Below are 20560 nucleotides of genomic sequence, written 5' to 3'. Positions count from 1 at the left end.
CTACTCTACACACACGATCACAACTCATTTCAAGCAGGGCAATGTGAACCCTCAAATTATCATTAGATTTTTGTAGGGAACTAGACATCACTTATGACTTATGGTGCTTTGAAACAGTTTTTTTTGTTTTTGTTTCATCCCCTAGAACGCTTGACGGTTATTTTTAGTTACTCCTTGATTAACCATTAAATATGCAAAAGAGCAAATCAAAGAGGAGGTGACAACTCCCAGGCGTGTTCACCTGCACTCCTGCAGTTGGTTAGTTGAGATGTCCGCTGGGCCTACCTGTTTCTCCAGGTTAGTCCACTTAGTATGGACAGCACAAAGAAGACGCCTTAAGTCAAGACCAGTTTCGTGACTGAACACAACAGTCAAGGTTTGAAACTTTAGCCTGGCTTAAGTTGGCCATACTAATGCCACTGACTGCGCTGAGAGGTTATTGAAACTTTGCTTTGTGGACCAGCTAGGCAGTGTTTCCCTGTTTTCATTGCGGACGGATAAAACTCAACTGGATAAGGCAATCATGGATCCAGCCGCCTGTATTAGGTACGTACGTTACAATTTAATTATCGCTTTCTAACCACGTGGGTGTGTCACTGTCTGTCATTCACTGTGGGAAGCGTGCGTGGTGCGTGCGCACTGTGCGCGAAGTGTCCTTTACTGAGTGATCTTATACAAAACAACCCCAATAGTTCAGGTTCATTCTTATCAGGACGCAGGCTTAAAACTTGCTTATGAAGTTGTAGCACGTAATATTGGCGCATAGCGTAGCCTAAGCCTACAGTACGTCACCACTGTTTCCCACATGGGTCAGTCAGGGACCAATTTATATGGGTCACAAGTTCACAACTAGAGTAAAAATATCCCATATTCTTTTCCCATGTGTGTCTCTCACACACACACACACACACACACACACACACACACACACACACACACATATATATATATACACACACTCACTCACTCACTCTCACACACACACTCACAGGTCCATCCCATGTAGTTAGAATATTTAGTAAAAGTTAATTTTCTTCCGTAATATAATTCAAAAAGTTAAACTTTCATATATTCTCAATTCATTGTGCATAAAGTGAAGTATTTAAAATCTTTTTTTGTTTTAATCTTGATGATTATTTCACTTTTTGAATTATATTACGGAAGAAAATTAACTTTTTATATATATATATATATATATATATATATATATATATATATATAATTTGAATACATTTTAAAACAAACTGAAATTCCATAAGGTAAGAGGTAGTGAAAATAGCTGATCTACAACGCAACGTGGCGCAAGCAACACGTACCTTGTGCGCTTGTACAGTAGGCCAGGCCTACAGTACTACACCAGTGGTTCCCAAAGTGGGGGGGTCCAGGGACCTCCAGGGGTCCTTGAGGGAGTTCCCAGGGGGACCCCAGCTAAATGACAGTTTGGAACCAAATGGACCCAAATGGGTCTGTAACTGAGCGTAAATGGAACTTTAGCCCCTCTTGGAACCCTCGTAATGTCAGAAACCTTTTACGAGGGTTCCGAGAGGGGCTAATGGAACTTGTACTTGTATACACTCTCAGAGTTAAATTAACATTGATTTTACAATATACATTGGGCGCTCATGGAATGGAAATGCCATTAAATGGGGGTCCGTCCGTAGCCTGATGAATTCCTGTTCTGTCTATAGAAGTGTCTATTTGTACGTCTCTAAATGTTTTGATGATTTGAACATGGTGGACCCTGTTGGAAACAAGTGTAATGCTTAATTGGGTCGTCCACTCACAGTTAACAGCCTTTGTATTGAGTTTGTGCTTGAAATGTACTGTAATTCTGCAAACTGTTAATAAATTCTTCAATCAATCAATCAAAAGCCTAATGCATATTACACTGGGGGTCCTTGAAATTAAACTGGTTGAGAATCACTGCTAGAGCCGTAAAAACCTTCTCTTATGGTGTCAATGTGGGGGTCCTTGACATGAAAGAGTTTGGGAACCACTGGACTACACAGTGTACAGTGAGTAGATCTGCTATTTTCACTAGAAAGAGAGATGTTTATGTTTATGTTTATTTATTTGATATGGACATAACAATTGCATTGCTCATTGCACAGTTGTACAAATTGTAGATGCATCATTTACAGTGTGTTAGCACATGTGCTAATTTTCACCACCAAAAATACAATTTAGTTTAAAAAAAAAACACCCAATCAAATACAAAACATTATACATTCTAATAATATTTACAGCAAAATTACAGTACCCATTACATAATCTCAAATACACAAGTAAACATAATCACTCTAGTAACTCAAGCTATACATGTAAACACAGTTGATTTGATTTCAACCATAGTTTGAGTCCTCTGTAGAACACGTTACCATCCGTCTCTAGTTTTAGAACCGTAGGCAAAGAGTTCCATACTCTCTTTTTGGTCTCAACTCTCGAGTCTCGACTCTGGACCTGACAAGTTTGGGAGCCACTGGTCTACATTATTACTGCTTTCCGTCATCCGTGCTTTAAAACTATATCTTGCGCTGCCGGCGCGGCTGCTAGTTCCCACCCAGTTACGTGGTCTACAGTGTGTGTCGGTGACGAAGGTATACACTCACTTGTCAAGTTGTCTCTAGGCAACAACTTCCCCAGGGTTGCTCCACAAGACAAACCAGTTCTATTCTCCACTTATTGTCTTCCACTGTGTTGAAGCTGAGCAATCCCCATTTGACCTATTTATTTATTCAAATATCACTTATTTTCTCTCCATTAAGGCCTCACTGTATTTGAATATTATGTTGAATATTGGAGATATATAATTTAGGCTATAAATCTTCATGCAAGATCACTAAAATCAACCATTTGTCTTTTAAAGCAGTGCAGAAGCCCAGGTGGACCAGGTATCCAACATGGCCAATGATGATGTTACAGTCACAGATGAGACGGCCTCCATGGGGGAAACAAGGTGGAGCTCCTCTGAGGACAGTAGTGAGGTAAACTTCTCATTTAATAAAGTTAGATCATCGTCTTCTCTGGCAAACACAGCACACTGTTGAAACCTTGAAATGATGTATTTATTATGAAGTTTCTGAGCTTGACCTCAAGGTCCATTTAGCCCTGTCTTATGCACCTCAAGAAATATTATGTGCAATATTGTGTTTTCTTCTGACCTAATCTTAAAAAGGATCACTAGTTTCCCAGCACATTCACACTGAGGTCTAGGCAACTATCAATTATTATCTAGTTAGTGATTATTCTATTCCTCATTTGAATAATGAAGAAGCATGTTTTTATTTATATTGAAAATATATTATAAATCAATTTACGTCATACATGTTACTTTGCAGCATGACACGTTTCTTTTGAGCTTGTATTTTTGATTATTTTTTTAAACTTCATTCATTATGGATTAGGCTATTAACCGGTAATTGGATATTTTATTAAATTATTATAATATATAATTGTTGCACCCCCTAGGTATTAAAGATTTGCACTAGTAGTGATGAACCTTATTGCCCTCTGGTGGAGTGTGTATAAGAAATGTGTAATCATTTCATCACATAGGGCAGTGGTTCCCAAAGTGGGGTCCGGGGACCCCCAGGGGTCCTTGAGGGAGTCCCCAGCTAAATGATAGTTTGGAACCAAATGGACCCTGTGGGTCTGTAACTCTGAGAGTTTACAAATGGAACCAAATGGACCCGTTAGTGTCCATTTGTACACTCTAAGACTCTAACTAATTTTGATTTTACAATATAAATTGGGGATCCCAGAGATAGAAATGCCATTAAATGGGGGTCCGTAGACTAATGCATGTCAAACTGGGGGTCCTTGAAATTAAACGGGTTGAGAATCACTGCTAGAGCCGTAAAACTCTTCTCTTATTGGCATTATCTCTTCAAATGGGGCGGGTCCGTGGGGCTAATTAGTGTCATAGGGTACACCCAGATATACGCGACAAGAAGCAGCTTAGAGTCTCCTCCTGGTTTTTAGACAGCTGGTGGATGTAAATGACGCTAGTGCACGGCTGCAACTTGTAGCGTGGGCAAATGTACCCATACAGGAGGTATTGCTGTTGTCTCTTTGATGCATTGCAAAGCTATAAGGGCTGCTGTTGTTTCTCAACTGCTCAAACACACTGCAGTTTATATCAATGACTTGGTGTATGTTTTCAAAGTTATAAACAACCGTGGACGTGGTTGTGAAATATGACATTTGGATGACTTCACAAATACTAATGTCTCAATGTTTTGTACGTCAGGCCTCTGACTTTCAAGGGCAGTGCCTGGCAGCTCCCCAAGCCCCTCCCACTACCTACAAACAGAGATGTGAGGAGTTCAAGAAGACATTCAAAGATATTCCAGAGTCAGAGAGATTAATAATGGGTGAGTATACGTAGAGTAACAGTCTCGTGGTGTCGACGTATGAAATCAATCAGGATATTAGTTTAATACGATATCATGGGAGAAGTATACATGAAATAAAAAGGTTGGTTGGTGGTCAAATAGTGCTTGTTTGTTTCACAAGACTAAGCTGTATTAAAAAGTAAACATTTATAAATACCAGGAATGTTCCATGGCTTCTTGACTATGATATCAACATATCATAAGGCCGGCCACAATGACATATTTTTTGCCTCTTCACAGGAGGCTAATGGTGTCTGCCTGTCTGGGAAGTTGGCAAGCAATTATTTTGTTATATGACCGTGCCACTGACTGATAATAAATTATTTTCTTTTTTTTTATGGCTTTCACCTTTATTTTATATTTTTTTATGGAGGGACAGACAGTAGGCTGACAGTTAATGGGGAGAGATATGGGGGGAAGACATGCAGTAAAGACTGTCGGGATCGGGAGTCGAACCCACGGCACACTGCCAGACTGGATTACCAGCCAAGGTGCCTGGACCATTGAGCCATGGCCCAGGCCGATAATAAATGATATTCAGATGGAAAATGTAATGCATCAATTGAAAATCAGTTATTTTTGTAGATTGACATGGTTGTTGAAAGGAGTATAAATTAGGGATTGTGTTATCAACCACATAATAACTTAATTTGATGTCTGCAAAATTACATAAATTGATTAATTGATCAAATAATTGACTATTAGTCAGCTAAGAATGTGTTGCATGGCGCAGATGCCTCATTGGTCATTAGTCTTTCTGTATCGCCCTATTTATCCTAAACAAGTACATTTGTTTGTAAGGGTCGTCTACTTTTCTCACCTGTCCTACCTGTTATCCTCAGAACACGCATGTGCCTTACAGCGAGACATCCTCCTACAGGGACGGCTCTACCTCACAGAAAACTGCCTCTGCTTCTACAGCAATGTATTCTGGGGAACAAAGGTAACTCGGGAAACAGGGCTTGGAAATTGCAACGGTAGTGCACAACATAGTGCTGTACTATTATTTTAACTACTCCGGACAGATTTTGAGGACGATAATGGCGTGATACTGAAGTCTGGATGCAGGCCACACAATTTCCTATACAGTACACCATTTCTAGAAATGGTACAAATTGTAAGCACACTAAACCAGCTGAAAACTGAGGCATTAAAATAACTGTACTGCCAGTAACAAGCCGTTACCATAGAGTTTAGATTGACCTGTTCTCAGCTGGTTAGTGTTCTTATATTTAAGCTGCTGGCTGTTTTTTGAGTGGTGCAAACCACTCCAACAACTGGCTTTGTTAGTACCCGGGGCGACTGTGGCTCAAGAGGTAGAGCAGGTCGTCCAATGATCCATGGGTCAGCGGTTCGAATCCCGGCTCCTCCTGTCTACATGTCGAAGTGTCCTTGGGCAAGACACTGAACCCCAAATTGCTCCCGATGTGCTGGTTGGTACCTTGCATGGCTTCCGCCGCAATCGGTGTATGAATGTGTGTGTGAATGGGTGAATGTAATGCACAATCTATGTAAAGCGCCTTGGATAAAGGCGCTATATAAATGCACCATTTACCATTTTACCATTTACCCGTGTGTGTGTGTTTGTGTACCTGTCCCTCAAAAGAATGAGCATGGTTACTATGGTCACTGACATTACGTCAGACCACAGCTGATCAGGCTATATAAGACCTTGCACCACTCGGTTCACACGGGTGTGATTTTTTAGATATCATAGGAAATTGTACTGGCTGCACCCACACTTTTGTATCACACTACTATAGATAAGTCTTTCTGGGCTAAATTGAAATGAAGGTGTAGGATCTCATTCCGTTTTTGACAGTCAACCTTTGACCTCTGTGCTTTGTGGTCCTGTAGATTGTATTAACTCTGAAAGACATCACAGCCATGAGCAGAGAAAAGACAGCACGGTTGATTCCTAATGCCATCCAGATCTGTACAAGCACAGAGAAGGTATCACATTTACAATTTCTTTCTACAAAAATCTTGCTTAAAGGAGCACACCCATTTTCAACCTTATCTTCATATGCAGTAATTGATCCGACTCCTCACTAATGTGCATTATAAGATGCCGCCACAAGTTCCATGTACTAACTCTGTCTCATTGGTTGGCTATGGACAGTTCAGCAACCTGCCTACCAATGACACCAACTACAGCCTTTAGGCTCATACATAGTCTGGATTTTCGGTGGTGGGGTGACCACCGAACTACAACATGACGTCACGAGCCGCGGTGAAGAGCAAACCACCGCCACCGCTCGAGCCCTTCTCTCTGTTTTTACTCACCACCGCTCAACGTTATTTCAGCTCCGGTGGTCACCTCACCACCGAAAATCCAGACTATGAATAGGCCTTTTCTCTTCCTGGAAGGTTAGCAGGCCGATTTAAAAAAGAAACTGGTAGGCAGGTTATCCACTGCCCTCCTCTCGAGACACAGACCGACAAATGAGTGAGGACCAATTTTATGAAGATACTGTAGGTTGAAAATGGATGAAGTGGTCCTGTAGTTTAATGAACAAAACCATCAATTACGAGAATCGATTACTACGTCTTTTATAACTTTGAATTTTCACCCTCAGCTGTTCTTCACGTCATTCTCAGCAAGGGAGAAAAGCTACCAGGGTGTTTTCCGCATGTGGCAAAATACACTAATGGATAAGGTAAATAAAGCCCTGTTCAGCTCCAAGCCTCCAAGACATTTTGCACACACACTTAACACGTGATCCACTAACTCATTATGACTTTACTGCATGCTGCCCATATACAGCTCACATTAATGTTTGTCTGTTCTGAGGTTTTAAAATGACTGATAGACAAACATCGCTGTTCGTCTGAATAAGCTCTCCCCCAATATGACTTTACCCCTGTCTGTCGCACAGCAGCACTTATCTCATCGGTCCAGAGTACAATAACCGGGTGTCATCCATTGGGTTTATTCTATTTCGTTATGGAAAGTAGGGCAAAGTTTAGCATTTGGTGACAGGGTTGTCTTCAAATGACCTATTGCTGCTTATTCTTCCTATGCATTCTCATCATGTTCCCAATGTATGTGGGTATCCTATGTGTGCACACACACACACACACACACACATACATACATACATACATACATATATCGTGTATATATATATATATATATATATCGTATATATATATATGGTATATGGCCTATACTGATAACATTCTCAACGCATACTGTCTGTGCTACTTGGCACTTGCTATACCTTCGGGGCTGAGACTCTCTAGGGTCTGAACTTGAAGAAAACAAACAGGGCTAGCTCAATGAAAACACTATTGTCAAAAGTTCATTGACCTCACCAGGTGTGGCTAGAGGGATGGATTTGCATACAGATACCGGTACCTGCTCCGACCGAGAAAGCTCTGCTTCCAGAGGCTGCATTTACATTTGAAACTTTAACCTGAGCTGCGGTGTGTCAGCTCAAATCAAAACAAGACGAATCTCACTTTAAATAAGTAGACAAAGCTTTTTATTTACGTATTTCGGTATAGAAACTGGGCGACGAGTCATTATTTCTACAGTATATTTGTCGCGATTTTGTCGGACGGTTACTTCCTGAACGCGGTGCGCACGGATCGGGATCACAGTCCACAAACTAAATGTGCAACTTTTGATAGAGAGACGCGTCCAGTCGTCCACCCGTGCAGGTCTGGCATATTCTCTGGTTTTAATGTTATGAATAGTTGAATATACGCTCCAGTAGTGCTTAAAGTGGAAAAACACGCGGCTAGTTTATTCTTTCAATTTGGTTTCGAAATTATTGTTTTTGTTTTCGTTTTTAGATGCCTATTCTGGTTATATATGCAGCTGTTTGTTGCTTAGGCTTAGCTTTACTTGTTCATGTTATGGATACGGTTTTCCTTGGTCTCCTGTAGTTAACACTTGTTGTTGTTTTCTGTGCACTCTAATTACATGACCATTTAGCATCTAGCGTTTCTTGACAAGGGTTCATGTTTTGCTCTGTCTTGCACTTTGCACGTCGCTCGCCTCTGGCGTCTGCTATTCAATAATTTGACTTGTAGACCAGACCACCTAAACATTATTCTGATATGTAGGTCTAATTCTTTCTTTTTACTCTTTGTGCATTGAAATCTTCTTATCTTGGAGATGCAAACTAAATGACAAAATTGCATTGCCGTTGCACCTGCAATGACTGTAAAGAAATTGAATTAAAATGGGTCCTAGTCGTGGCTGGCTACAGCTTGGCGTTTTGAATGGCGTCATCGAGATGGGCCCCCTATTTTATTTGTATTATAATATGCATTTATTACATTTACTTGAAAGTTGAAACTACGATATGTTATGTGAAATAGTCTCTAGGCTACAGACAATGATTATATGGTAGTGCACTGGTCTATCAAGTTTGTGAAGACAGTACTGGTTATTATCTCATCTGTTTAAGTATGTCTTCATATCTGGAGAAGTATGTATGGATTGCAGACGCAGTTTGTTTGTTATTTTAATGGAAAACTGGCAGAAAAAGACAAGCTTGCTGCATGGAAAAAATCACACCCGTGTGAACTGAGTGGTGTAAGGTTTTATATAGCATGATCAGCTGTGGTCTGACGTAATGTCTGACGTTAAAGATCTTTGGCTAGGTAGACTCGTCTTCTGATGTGATGATTTGTGACCATGAAGTTGATTCAGCTGGAGTTTTTGTCCGATGTGAGGTATTATATAAGGTAAGGTATTATATAGCCTGATCAGCTCTGATCTGACGTAATGAAATCACACCTGGATGTGATTTCACAACTGGCTTTTTTTGTGCAGAGAAAATGACCATGGTTGCTACGGTCATCCAGTTCACCCGGGTGTGATTTAATTACGTCAGAAATTATTTTGAACATAGCAACCATGCTCATTTTTTTCTGCACACAAAAGCCAGTTGTAGGAGTGGTTTACACCACTCAAAAATAAGGAAGAGTCCTTAGACTGAGACTTAAGAAAATAGAATTTATTTTATTTTTGAGTGGTGTAAACCACTCCTACGACTGGCTTTGTTAGTTTACGTGTCTGTCTGTCTGTCTGTCTGTCTGTGCTCAAAAAATGAGCACGGTTGCTATGGTCACCCAGTTCACACGGGTGTGATTTCATTACGTCAGACATTACGTCAGACCACAGCTGATCAGTCTATATAAGACCTTACACCACTCAGTTCACACGGGTGTGATTTTTATATATATACATGCTATTATTGTGGTCGACTGTGGCTCAAGAGGTAGAGCAGGTCGTCCAATGATCCATGGGTCGGCGGTTCGAATCCCGGCTCCTCCTGGCTACATGTCAAAGTGTCCTTGGGCAAGACACTGAACCCCAAATTGCTCCAGATGTGCTGGTTGGTACCTTGCATGGCTTCCGCCGCAATCGGTGTATGAATGTGTGTGTGAATGGGTGAATGCAATGCACAATCTATGTAAAGCGCCTTGGATAAAGGCGCTATATAAATGCACCATTTACCATTTATTGTAATACATTCTCTCTTCCTTTAGCCTCTGACTAGCTTGGAGCTTTGGCAGATGGTTAAACAGCACTATGGCAATGACCTGGGCCTGAGCCATGAAGAAATGGAGAGCTTACAGGTATCAGCAGAATCATCCGCGCAGACCAGGTGAGCATTCTTGTAGCCTAGCCCATTCTGGGCGGGAACCCCTTTTGGTGTTTTAAACATTATGTTATAATTTAGCTATTGAAAAATAGCAGATCTACAAGCTCATAGCGCGCCACCGAGTGGCGCGCTACGAGCTTGTAGGTCTGCTATTTTTGAAAAATCGTGAAAATGTGGCACAAATCTTTGAATATATATTCTTTCTGAGTGAACGTTTTTAACTCAAATCTTTGGTTCTGGCGGGGGTCCCTGGAACAACATATTTTCCGATGAGGGTCGGCGGCCAAATACATACATCTTTGGGGGTTCTTGACATGAAACTGTTTGAGAACCACTGACATAGAAACGTGGGTTTTTCAGATAACTGTCAGCATTTAGAAGTCATTTGCAGAATCGTCCTCAGGTCAAAATGGGCTAGACATGCTAGCACAAATGGATACCTCCAACACAACATGTGACCAACCACACATTGCATTGATGTCTGTCTGTCTGTAGCTCAACCATGAGGCCCAGTCTGGAGGACAGCGTGGGGCGGTTGGAGCGGACCTCCTCCTCCCACCGCCAACCTGGGTTGGAGCAGCTGGGACCCCTAGAGGCCTCCACACCTCAGGGAGAGGACATGCCGTCTCCCATCGGTTCTCAGAGCACGACCACTAATACGGTACGATAAATCATAGGTTCCCAAAGTGGGGTCCGGGGACCCCTGGGGGTACTTGATGGAGTTACAGGGGGTACCTAGCTCAATTAGAGATACTTAGGAACCAAATGGACCCTTATGGGTCTGTAACTCAGAGAGTGTACAAATGGAACCAAATGGACCCTAATGGGTCCATTTGCTTCCATTTGTACACTCTCAGAGTTAAATTAACAGTGGTTTTACAGGATAAATCGGGGTTCCAGAGATAGAAATGCCATTAAATCGGGGGTCCGTATAGCATAATGCGTGTGAAACTGGGGGTCCATGAAATTAATTAATGTTTCGGAATCACTGCTAGAGCCGTAAAAATCCTCCCTTATCGGGATCACTGGCATATGTTTTCAAATGGGGGTTCCGTGGCCTAATAAATGTTGATTTGGGGTCCTTGACACGAAAAAGTGTGGGAACCACTGAGATAAATGATGTAGAGGAAATGTACTTGTGTCAAACGGAGTGGCTTTTGAGTGTCTCAATCTGTGATATGACTCATTTTGGCATTTTGTGCACATGCATGTGTATGTTGGTCCTCCTGCAGGATGACTCTCAGCGCAGCCCTGCTCCCTCGCTTCACCGGTTTGCCGCAGAGCGGGTGTCCAAGCGCTCTTCTCTGTCTCTAGACCTCAACGCCAACTTGGATGATGTCTCTGAGCACAGTGCTTCCGAGAGTGCAGAAGAGGGTAAGCATTACACCACCATTTTGCAACATAATGTTGCAAAATGATCTCATGCAGTGCTGTAGCCTAGGATTTTTTCAGATAGTATACCATAATTATTCTCTGTGCGGCTGTACTGTACGCTCACACGTGGACAATGAATGAAATGGTTAGAAGACGGTACACAGCTACACACTTTTTTCCCCCTCTAAAACGTCGCCACGGCATACTACGTATATATACACCGTATAACGGTAGACTACACCATTGATCTTATGTCCGTCTGTGTGCGATTTTATTTATTCATTTTCTCCCACCTTCTCTTGTGTTCTGTGTTCTTAGTGGAGGAGCCAGAGCGAGTGAGTCTCTCCCAGGTGCAGGGCAGACTTTACCTGAACAAAGTCTTCCACATCAGTGCAGAGAAGATGTTTGAGCTGCTCTTCACAGACTCTCCCTTCATACGCAGGTTCATGAATGTCAGGAAGATCACCAGTAAGTCTGGCTATAATCCTCTGTTGTCATTCCCAACTCACGAAAGCAAACACCCAATTGCCAAACCTGTTTATTGCCAATTGCTAGAGCTTTTGAAATCATATTATGATAATGATAATTTTCTCATGTACTTGTTATCAGATGCAAGCTTTAATCCATGGCAAAGAGAGGCCTCTGGGAACATGAAGAGGAGTCTAAATTACACTATAACGATCAGCAATCCTCTGATTGGGAAGTACTCCACAGCTACTGAGAACCAGGTATGGTTACTTCACTTTGAATATGGCAGCTCTAGTTAAAGGTATATTCAGTGATTTCACTTAATTCAAATATCACTTATTTTTTGGATAATCCTCCCTACTATAAAGTGTGCTGACCATATAAGGAGTTCCTCCCTGTCCCCAGTGAGCCCCTGGAGTAAAAAAAACCCTAGTTTCGGTTTGGGCTTTGGGTGGCAAAGCTTTCATCCAATCAGGATGAGAGGGGCCTTCCTCCAATCATGATCGAATGGGGTGGGCCTTGGTGCACGTGCTGTTGGTACTGTAGTGCGTGCATGTGCACATCTTGTTACCGGGGCGGACCGGGTTTTTTTCCAAATCACCCAAATCACTGAATGCTCCTTTAAATGGTCAATAAAGTTGTTTGAGTGTGTTAATGGAATACATTTGTGGCTCGCTCCATGTATATTTAAACTCCACCTATCTACTCTCAGACCTTGTACAAGGAGTCCAGGGAGGGTCAGTATTACCTTGTGGATGCTGAAGTGTACACCCATGACGTTCCCTACCACGACTACTTCTACACTCAAAATCGCTACTGCATCATACGCAACTCAAAGCGCAAGTGTCGACTCAGGTAACGCAGTGCTTTGGATGTATCTGTAATGTATTCCGTTGTTGCCTTTTTCGAATTGTGTTGTACAAAATGTATGTAATTAAAACAGGAGCTTATCTTGTGCCGCTCTTAGGGTCTATACAGATGTGATATACAAGAAACAGCCATGGGGTCTGATCAAGTCCTTCATCACTAAGAACTCTTGGAGTGGACTAGAGGACTATTTTAGGCACCTTGGTGAGTAATGAGATTTGTTCCAATGTTTTACTAATTCATTGTCTTCTTGCTTCAGATAGTGGTTCTGCTGCATCTGCCAACAAGGAGATTGTTAAATATATTGGACAGTTTTGCCCACCTCAGCTCGGAGCACTTCCTAATGTCTATATATATTATTTGATATGGTTTCCTTGCTGTTCAATGAACCATTAAATACACATTTCACAGTCCTGTGTTGTGAAATGTGTGCCTGAGGGAGGTCTTTGGGACCTTGAAAGCAAAGGTCTTGTTCTTTCCCCTTATGACTCTGGCCTTTTATCTGACTGACTGACTCCTATGCCTCACCTTGTGATGCAATGGTACTGAAACCGTGCCACCTGTCCTTGTGATGCCATGATACTGACTCTGTTGTACCACCTGTCCTTGTGATGCCATGATACTGACTCTGTTGTACCCCCTGTCCATGTGATGCCATGATACTGACTCTGTTGTACCCCCTGTCCATGTGATGCCATGATACTGACTCTGTTGTACCCCCTGTCCTTGTGATGCCATGATACTGACTCTGTTGTACCCCCTGTCCTTGTGATGCCATGATACTGACTCTGTTGTACCCCCTGTCCTTGTGATGCCATGATACTGACTCTGTTGTACCCCCTGTCCTTGTGATGCCATGATACTGACTCTGTTGTACCCCCTGTGCATGTGATGCCATGATACTGACTCTGTTGTACCCCCTGTGCATGTGATGCCATGATACTGACTCTGTTGTACCCCCTGTGCATGTGATGCCATGATACTGACTCTGTTGTACCCCCTGTCCTTGTGATGCCATGATACTGACTCTGTTGTACCCCCTGTCCATGTGATGCCATGATACTGACGCTGTTGTACCCCCTGTCCATGTGATGCCATGATACTGACTCTGTTGTACCCCCTGTCCTTGTGATGCCATGATACTGACTCTGTTGTACCCCCTGTCCTTGTGATGCCATGATACTGACTCTGTTGTACCCCCTGTCCTTGTGATGCCATGATACTGACTCTGTACCCCCTGTCCTTGTGATGCCATGATACTGACTCTGTTGTACCCCCTGTGCATGTGATGCCATGATACTGACTCTGTTGTACCCCCTGTCCTTGTGATGCCATGATACTGACTCTGTTGTACCCCCTGTCCATGTGATGCCATGATACTGACTCTGTTGTACCCCCTGTCCATGTGATGCCATGATACTGACTCTGTTGTACCCCCTGTCCTTGTGATGCCATGATACTGACTCTGTTGTACCCCCTGTCCTTGTGATGCCATGATACTGACTGTTGTACCCCCTGTCCTTGTGATGCCATGATACTGACTCTGTTGTACCCCCTGTGCATGTGATACCATGATACTGACTCTGTTGTACCCCCTGTCCTTGTGATGCCATGATACTGACTCTGTTGTACCCCCTGTCCTTGTGATGCCATGATACTGACTCTGTTGTACCCCCTGTCCTTGTGATGCCATGATACTGACTCTGTTGTACCCCCTGTCCTTGTGATGCCATGATACTGACTCTGTTGTACCCCCTGTCCTTGTGATGCCATGATACTGACTCTGTTGTACCCCCTGTCCTTGTGATGCCATGATACTGACTCTGTTGTACCCCCTGTCCTTGTGATGCCATGATACTGACTCTGTTGTACCCCCTGTCCTTGTGATGCCATGATACTGACTCTGTTGTACCCCCTGTGCATGTGATGCCATGATACTGACTCTGTTGTACCCCCTGTCCTTGTGATGCCATGATACTGACTCTGTTGTACCCCCTGTGCATGTGATGCCATGATACTGACTCTGTTGTACCCCCTGTGCTTGTGATGCCATGATACTGACTCTGTTGTACCCCCTGCCCTTGTGATGCCATGATACTGACTCTGTTGTACCCCCTGTCCTTGTGATGCCATGATACTGACTCTGTTGTACCCCCTGTCCTTGTGATGCCATGATACTGACTCTGTTGTACCCCCTGTCCTTGTGATGCCATGATACTGACTCTGTTGTACCCCCTGTCCTTGGGATGCCATGATACTGACTCTGTTGTACCCCCTGTCCTTGTGATGCCATGATACTGACTCTGTTGTACCCCCTGTCCTTGTGATGCCATGATACTGACTCTGTTGTACCCCCTGTGCATGTGACGCCATGATACTGACTCTGTTGTACCCCCTGTGCATGTGATGCAACGGTAACAGAAGCTGAACTACTGGAGGAGGAAGCGGAGATGAACCAAGGGGGTGGAGACCCTGGGAAGATCGGTGGGCTACGGAGGAGGAGGCGGACTTACAGCAGGACGGTCCAGGAGCACATGAAGCCCACTAAGCAGTATGGGCCGGACTTGGAACCACACAGAGAGGCAAACATTGGTACAGTGATTATGTAACAATGTTTTTGTCTGGGTTTTTCAAATTGCTCTGTGATGGACCAACATGCCCCTAGAGATTGAGCGGTCAATCTTAAAGACATGGTTGATTGCCAACCCCTGATCTAGTACGAAATGGAGGACTTGTACATCACATGGATTGTAGTGTCAGTTTATTGCAAATGGTGAATATATTATTTACAACAAAACTGGAAATGTACCAATTGGGTTTCCTTTTCATACACTCAAATTAGCAAAAAGATGTTTGCATATAACTGACTGGAAGAAGTCTGGAATGTAAAAGACTGATGACTACAATTAAACAAACATGACTAAATTGTGCAATCCATCCTTAACTGACCCGATTTGGACCTTTTGTGTTACAGGCCCTATAGAAATGAAAGGCCCATGCTGGTGGAACATCACTACCATAGTGGCTGGGATGAGTGTCGTGTAAGTCAACAGCCTGCTAATGCCAATTGTTGTTTTTTGTTAGTTTTAACCCATTTTGACCTGAGATCAGATTCTAAAAATGTCTTCTACATCCTGACAGTTTTCTGAAAAAGCTATGTTTCTATGTCAGTCGTTCTTCGATATTTCAAAAATAGCAGACCTACAAGCTCGTAGCGCGCCACTCGGTGGCACGCTATGAGCTTGTAGATCTGCTATTTTTTAATAGCTAAAGCATAACATAATGCTAACACCAAAAGGGGTTCCCTCCCAAAATGGGTTAATATGCTAATTAGAAAATATTGCACATAAGAACTTCATTACAATAATAATAAAAAACATTTCTTCAGCCAATTGGTAGCCAATACCAGCTCGTGTATTTAAAACCAGTTGCTTCCTCTCCTTTTTCCCCACAGCCTGCTGATTCTGACACTGCTTAATCTGGGTTTATTCTTCAAGCTCGGGGCAATGGAAGACGTGGCTCACCGCATGTACCTGACCACCAAGCACCGACTAAGGGAGAAGCATGACGCCAGGTCAGTTTATCTCACTGCCGCTTGCATTGACATCAGATTCTGAATTGGTTTCCGATGCAAATAATTGTGCCACCATAACAGTACTAGCCTGGCTAATAAGCCAGACTCAAATCACACTGTCGTGTGGTATTTGAGTCTGGAGATGCTGTGTATGGATCTTGTTTCCCGGGGGGCGGGTTCAAACATTTTCTCTTTGACGCAATTGGTTAGAGCTACTGTCAGTCAAAGGTCTCAAGCATTGAACGTCAATGTACCAAAGCCCGCCCATATTGCATACCGTGTCCCGATTGGCCACACCAGTTCTCTGGTGTAGGAAATGGGCGTACAATTGAGCCTCTCCAGACCGTAATCCGCCGGCAGGCTTTTTTTTTGCCAACGGCTGATTCGGTCTGGCTTATTAGCCAGGCTATAACAGTACTGCCCTCCTGAGGGGGGGAACCCAGTGTACTCTCTGCTGCCCCATCTGGCGGAGTCAGGTTAGTACTGCCCCACATACTCACTAATGCTCATTATAAGATGGAACAACGTCTACTCTTCTGGGCTATGGATGGTTCAGAAACCTGACTACCAATGACATCATTGATGGGGATATCAAGCTAATAGAAAATACCTCTCCTCTCTTCTGGAAAGTTGGCATGCTGAAATAGAAGCCACTGTTCTTGCATTAATAAAAAGTTTGAAATACTTTTTGAAATGACCAAACCTGCCTACCAATGATTTGGAGACTGGCTTCTAACTGTCCACAGCCCACCTTGGAGACACAGAGCGAGTAGACTGGTTTCTAACTGTCCACAGCCCACCTCTGAGACACAGAGCGAGTAGACTGGTTTCTAACTGTCCACAGCCCACCTCTGAGACACAGAGCGAGTAGACAAAAACAGTGCCATCTTAAGGCCAGTCCACACCAATGCAACTCCTTCCAGCTGCAACTCCTGGAGTTGCATCGGTGTGGACTGGTCTTTATAATGAACAATAGTGAGGCGCAACTATATGAAAATCAGGTTTAAAATGGGTGAAGTGGTCCTTTAATCTCTGATGCCATCTTCTCTGCTGTAGAAAGACAAATCTGATTCAGGTAATTCGTAGTAATCATGGTCACCTGAGTGCAGGGAAGAGCAGTGAGGTTGTTCTGTGGTATTTTGAACGGCATAATTAAAGAAAGCTCTTGATCTTATGACTCAGATGTTGAAACGGCCACTTTTAAAGAGGCTTGTCAACCTCGGCACGTGGCTATATGTAAGTGACTCGTTGTATGTGACATAATCACCCATGACATTCGTTCAGATCTTCCCTTCGCACTGCCCTACACGGCCCTCTGTTTAAATTCCTGTCTGTAAATACCTCTCTTTTACCTTATTCATTACATTATGATATAATAATGTGATTATTTCATATGGATTACTAAAATAAATTGGAGACCTTTGACGGATGCCTGTTAACGGTAACTGTTGAGAGACTTGTACTTGCTGTAGATTCACTGTATTGTACATGTATTCATCCAGATACTCACTGTTGAAGGTCTGTTGACACTTTTATATTCACTGTTGATGTGCCATAAATACATGGGCGTAGCTTGAACTTGACCCCAGGGGGTACGAATGTCTGGGAGGAATCCCCCCCCCCCGCTCGCGTGATTTCTTTTTACCTTTTATTAATTATTTTGCCGTTTTTATACAATGTCCTAACCCCTACAAATGTGTTATTTAGGACAGCAACACACACACACACACACACACTACAGCCGTACAGCGTGTCATCATATCATGATAGACATTTGTAGCCTGTGCATATTCATCTGTATACCATTGACTGGCTACATTCATTCATTGGCGATAGATTAATATACTGTAGTAATAATGTAAGTAATAATCTCTATACATATGTATTCATATTGTACATACGTTCACTCATTCATAGACCCAGTGTTTGGTTTTGACCCTTCCCTGTATCTCTCCTGTGTTTAATTTGTATTTCTGTTGCTACTATGACACCTGAAGTTCCCTCAGGGATCAATATCTTGTGATCATAATTCCATCTCTCCATCCATAGCCTAGCCTCGGAGTATGCGCAGAGAGAGCCCCCTGTACACAGGACCAGAGAGGAGACGCAACTATTAAAAGCTGTCCTCCAGGACTCTATTAACCTTTTAGAACAGGTGAGTCTGACACGACATCACTGTAAGATTAATCAAAAGCATTTGTCCATACTGCTTTTCTTTTTTTATTTGGGATATTTTCTTTTTTTTTTGTGTGCATCGGACAACGTGAAATAAAGCTCAAAGCTGTGTACCAAAATTCAGCGTTAATTTAACCCTTTATGGGTCCATTTCTACACTTTGATATTTAAACTGGATTATGAGTCTTCAAATGTTTTATCTAATTTCTAGCATATTCATACATACAGTCAGACAATACAATTCTTCACCTTTCTGGGCTGCTTGTCCAATTAGGAAATCAGTAGCTTCTTTTTGCCAAGTCATCTCTCCTCCTTTTCCCAACAGCTCCGAAGTTCTCTGGTGTTGCTGCAGGAGAACTTTATGACCAACAGATCAGCAACATTGCAGTGACGGTACCTGCTCGGCCGCCTGGTGACCACTAGTGAACAACACCCATCAGCCTTGTTGTAACGGTGAAAGCTGCACCAATGAACTGCCCCTGAAGACATCTTTTATACCTAGGGGTGTTGCCATGGCGGTGTGCCTCCTGACAGACTGTGTTGCTAATGGTTAATGGGTCCCGGGGTATTTTGGTATGTGGTGGGGTGGAGGTGAAAGTTATCATCGTGTGGAACGGTGGGTTTAATTTTCTGTGGGGACTTTGTTGCCAGCTCATTTGCTGGCTTGTTCTTCACTCTCGTCTTGAATGGTGGTGCTTAGCCTGGGCACCATTTCATTTAGGGTATATGATCCTGTCGGGAGCGGATGATATCGTTACGTCATGTTGTAGTATTGTTTTGTAGTCGACAGGCAGGAACAACAGGGCGGCAACTTCCTTTTCCCTCAAATCGATTTTTCTCAATAAAAGCTACAGGCTACGAGAGCTTTTATTGACAAAAATCGGTTTGAGGGAAAAGGAAGTTTCCCGCCCCGTTGTTCCTGCCTGTCGACTATAAAACAATACTACAACATGACGTAACGATATCATCCGCTCCCGACAGGATCATACAGACTTTTGAAACAGACCAGGCTTTCCTCCGAGGTGGTGGAAAGCCTGGTGAGGCGAGGTTGGGTGGTGCTGCATTATTCCACCTTATCCCAATTCAAAGGATGTAGTGCACTATAAACCTGTACCAGAGACCTTTTTTATATTCTCATGAAAGTGTGCCATGTGGCCCATATTTATACCATCGATTTGTCATCCCCTACCCAGAGTGTGTAGTATGGTTATGAAATGGCATGCAGACATGAGTCACATTTTATTTTTTAAAATGGCTTTGATGTTTTAAAGTTTATTTTGTATTTTATTTACTTAAGGAATAATTTTTGCCATGGGTTTTTGTCATTAAATTTCTCACATCATTTTTAACTCAGAAATGTGAGCTAGTATGCACAGTTTGCAATGTGGATTTTTCACTCGATGGTAGAATTGCACCTTTTATTATATTTATACTGTTACTATCACCGTTGGGGCATTTTCTTGTGTATTATGTCGTGTACAATTCGTTTGCAATAAAAGTGAGTCTTTTTGCAGCCTGTTTTTGTGTTTTCGTTTCTTTAATAAGATTATCTGAGACGAGGTCTAGATGCAGACCAACGAAGGGAATTGCATTTATTTCTAGAGCATCCCAGACAGTTGAATGGCCGGCCAGTGGATATTCTCCCTTTGAGCGGTGGGGGGGGGGGGGGAGTGGGGTGACCAAATTGCGTTCACTGACACTGACTTCCACGAGCCAGGTGCAGATTCTACCGAGTTCGGAGCTGAGGGCATTTTCAACCTGCAGTTTGTCCCTGTCCGAGACCAGCAGTGCCGAGTCATCTGCGAACAGGAACAAGTTGCAGTCACAAGCTGAAGTCATGTCGTTTACATATATTAGGAACAGTAGAGTCCCTAGTATGCTTCCTTGTGGAACGCCACAGCTCACTGGGAGGGGGGGGGGGGGCAGTGTTCCGTTCACTTCCACCATCTGTTCTCTCCCCTCCAGGTAGGATTGCATCCAGCTCACTGATGTGCTATCGAAACCAATTGCTTTAAGCTTGTTAACCGCCTATTTATACATGTCTATCACGTCTATTTTAGTTTCATAAATACACTTTCCTGTGT

General features: G+C 42.9%; 1 protein-coding gene across 2 annotated transcripts; it reads left to right on the top strand.

Annotated features, from left to right (window-relative positions):
• Nucleotides 1-270: 270 nt before the first annotated feature.
• On the top strand, nucleotides 271-19994 carry gramd1c (GRAM domain containing 1c). Of its 2 annotated transcripts, XM_079490007.1 has the most exons (18): nucleotides 271-546; nucleotides 2870-2984; nucleotides 4250-4373; nucleotides 5237-5337; nucleotides 6252-6347; nucleotides 6974-7054; nucleotides 9903-10021; nucleotides 10514-10679; nucleotides 11251-11392; nucleotides 11711-11860; nucleotides 12002-12120; nucleotides 12573-12715; nucleotides 12828-12931; nucleotides 15149-15319; nucleotides 15702-15768; nucleotides 16182-16301; nucleotides 18351-18456; nucleotides 18802-19994. In XM_079490007.1, the coding sequence occupies exons 1-18, from the start codon at nucleotides 524-526 to the stop codon at nucleotides 18865-18867; spliced, it is 2013 nt and encodes a 670-aa protein (XP_079346133.1). In that variant the 5' UTR covers nucleotides 271-523; the 3' UTR covers nucleotides 18868-19994. The 2 variants fall into 2 exon arrangements, with proteins under 2 accessions (XP_079346133.1, XP_079346134.1); XM_079490008.1 differs by lacking the exons at nucleotides 271-546; nucleotides 2870-2984 and adding an exon at nucleotides 4033-4054.
• Nucleotides 19995-20560: the final 566 nt, after the last annotated feature.

Source organism: Electrona antarctica (genome assembly GCF_951216825.1).
Source record: "Electrona antarctica genome assembly, chromosome: 20".
Classification (NCBI taxonomy): domain Eukaryota; kingdom Metazoa; phylum Chordata; class Actinopteri; order Myctophiformes; family Myctophidae; genus Electrona; species Electrona antarctica.
Note: the sequence above shows the minus strand (reverse complement) of the source record. Positions and strands in the feature narration are given on the sequence as shown.

Bases quoted from the DNA above. Each gene is read 5' to 3' on its own strand.
- gramd1c (XM_079490007.1), top strand. From the start codon at position 524: ATGGATCCAGCCGCCTGTATTAG. The intron at 7,055-9,902 runs GTAAATAAAGCC...CTCTTCCTTTAG, and splicing joins AAAATACACTAATGGATAAG to CCTCTGACTAGCTTGGAGCT. The intron at 12,932-15,148 runs GTGAGTAATGAG...CAACGGTAACAG, and splicing joins GGACTATTTTAGGCACCTTG to AAGCTGAACTACTGGAGGAG.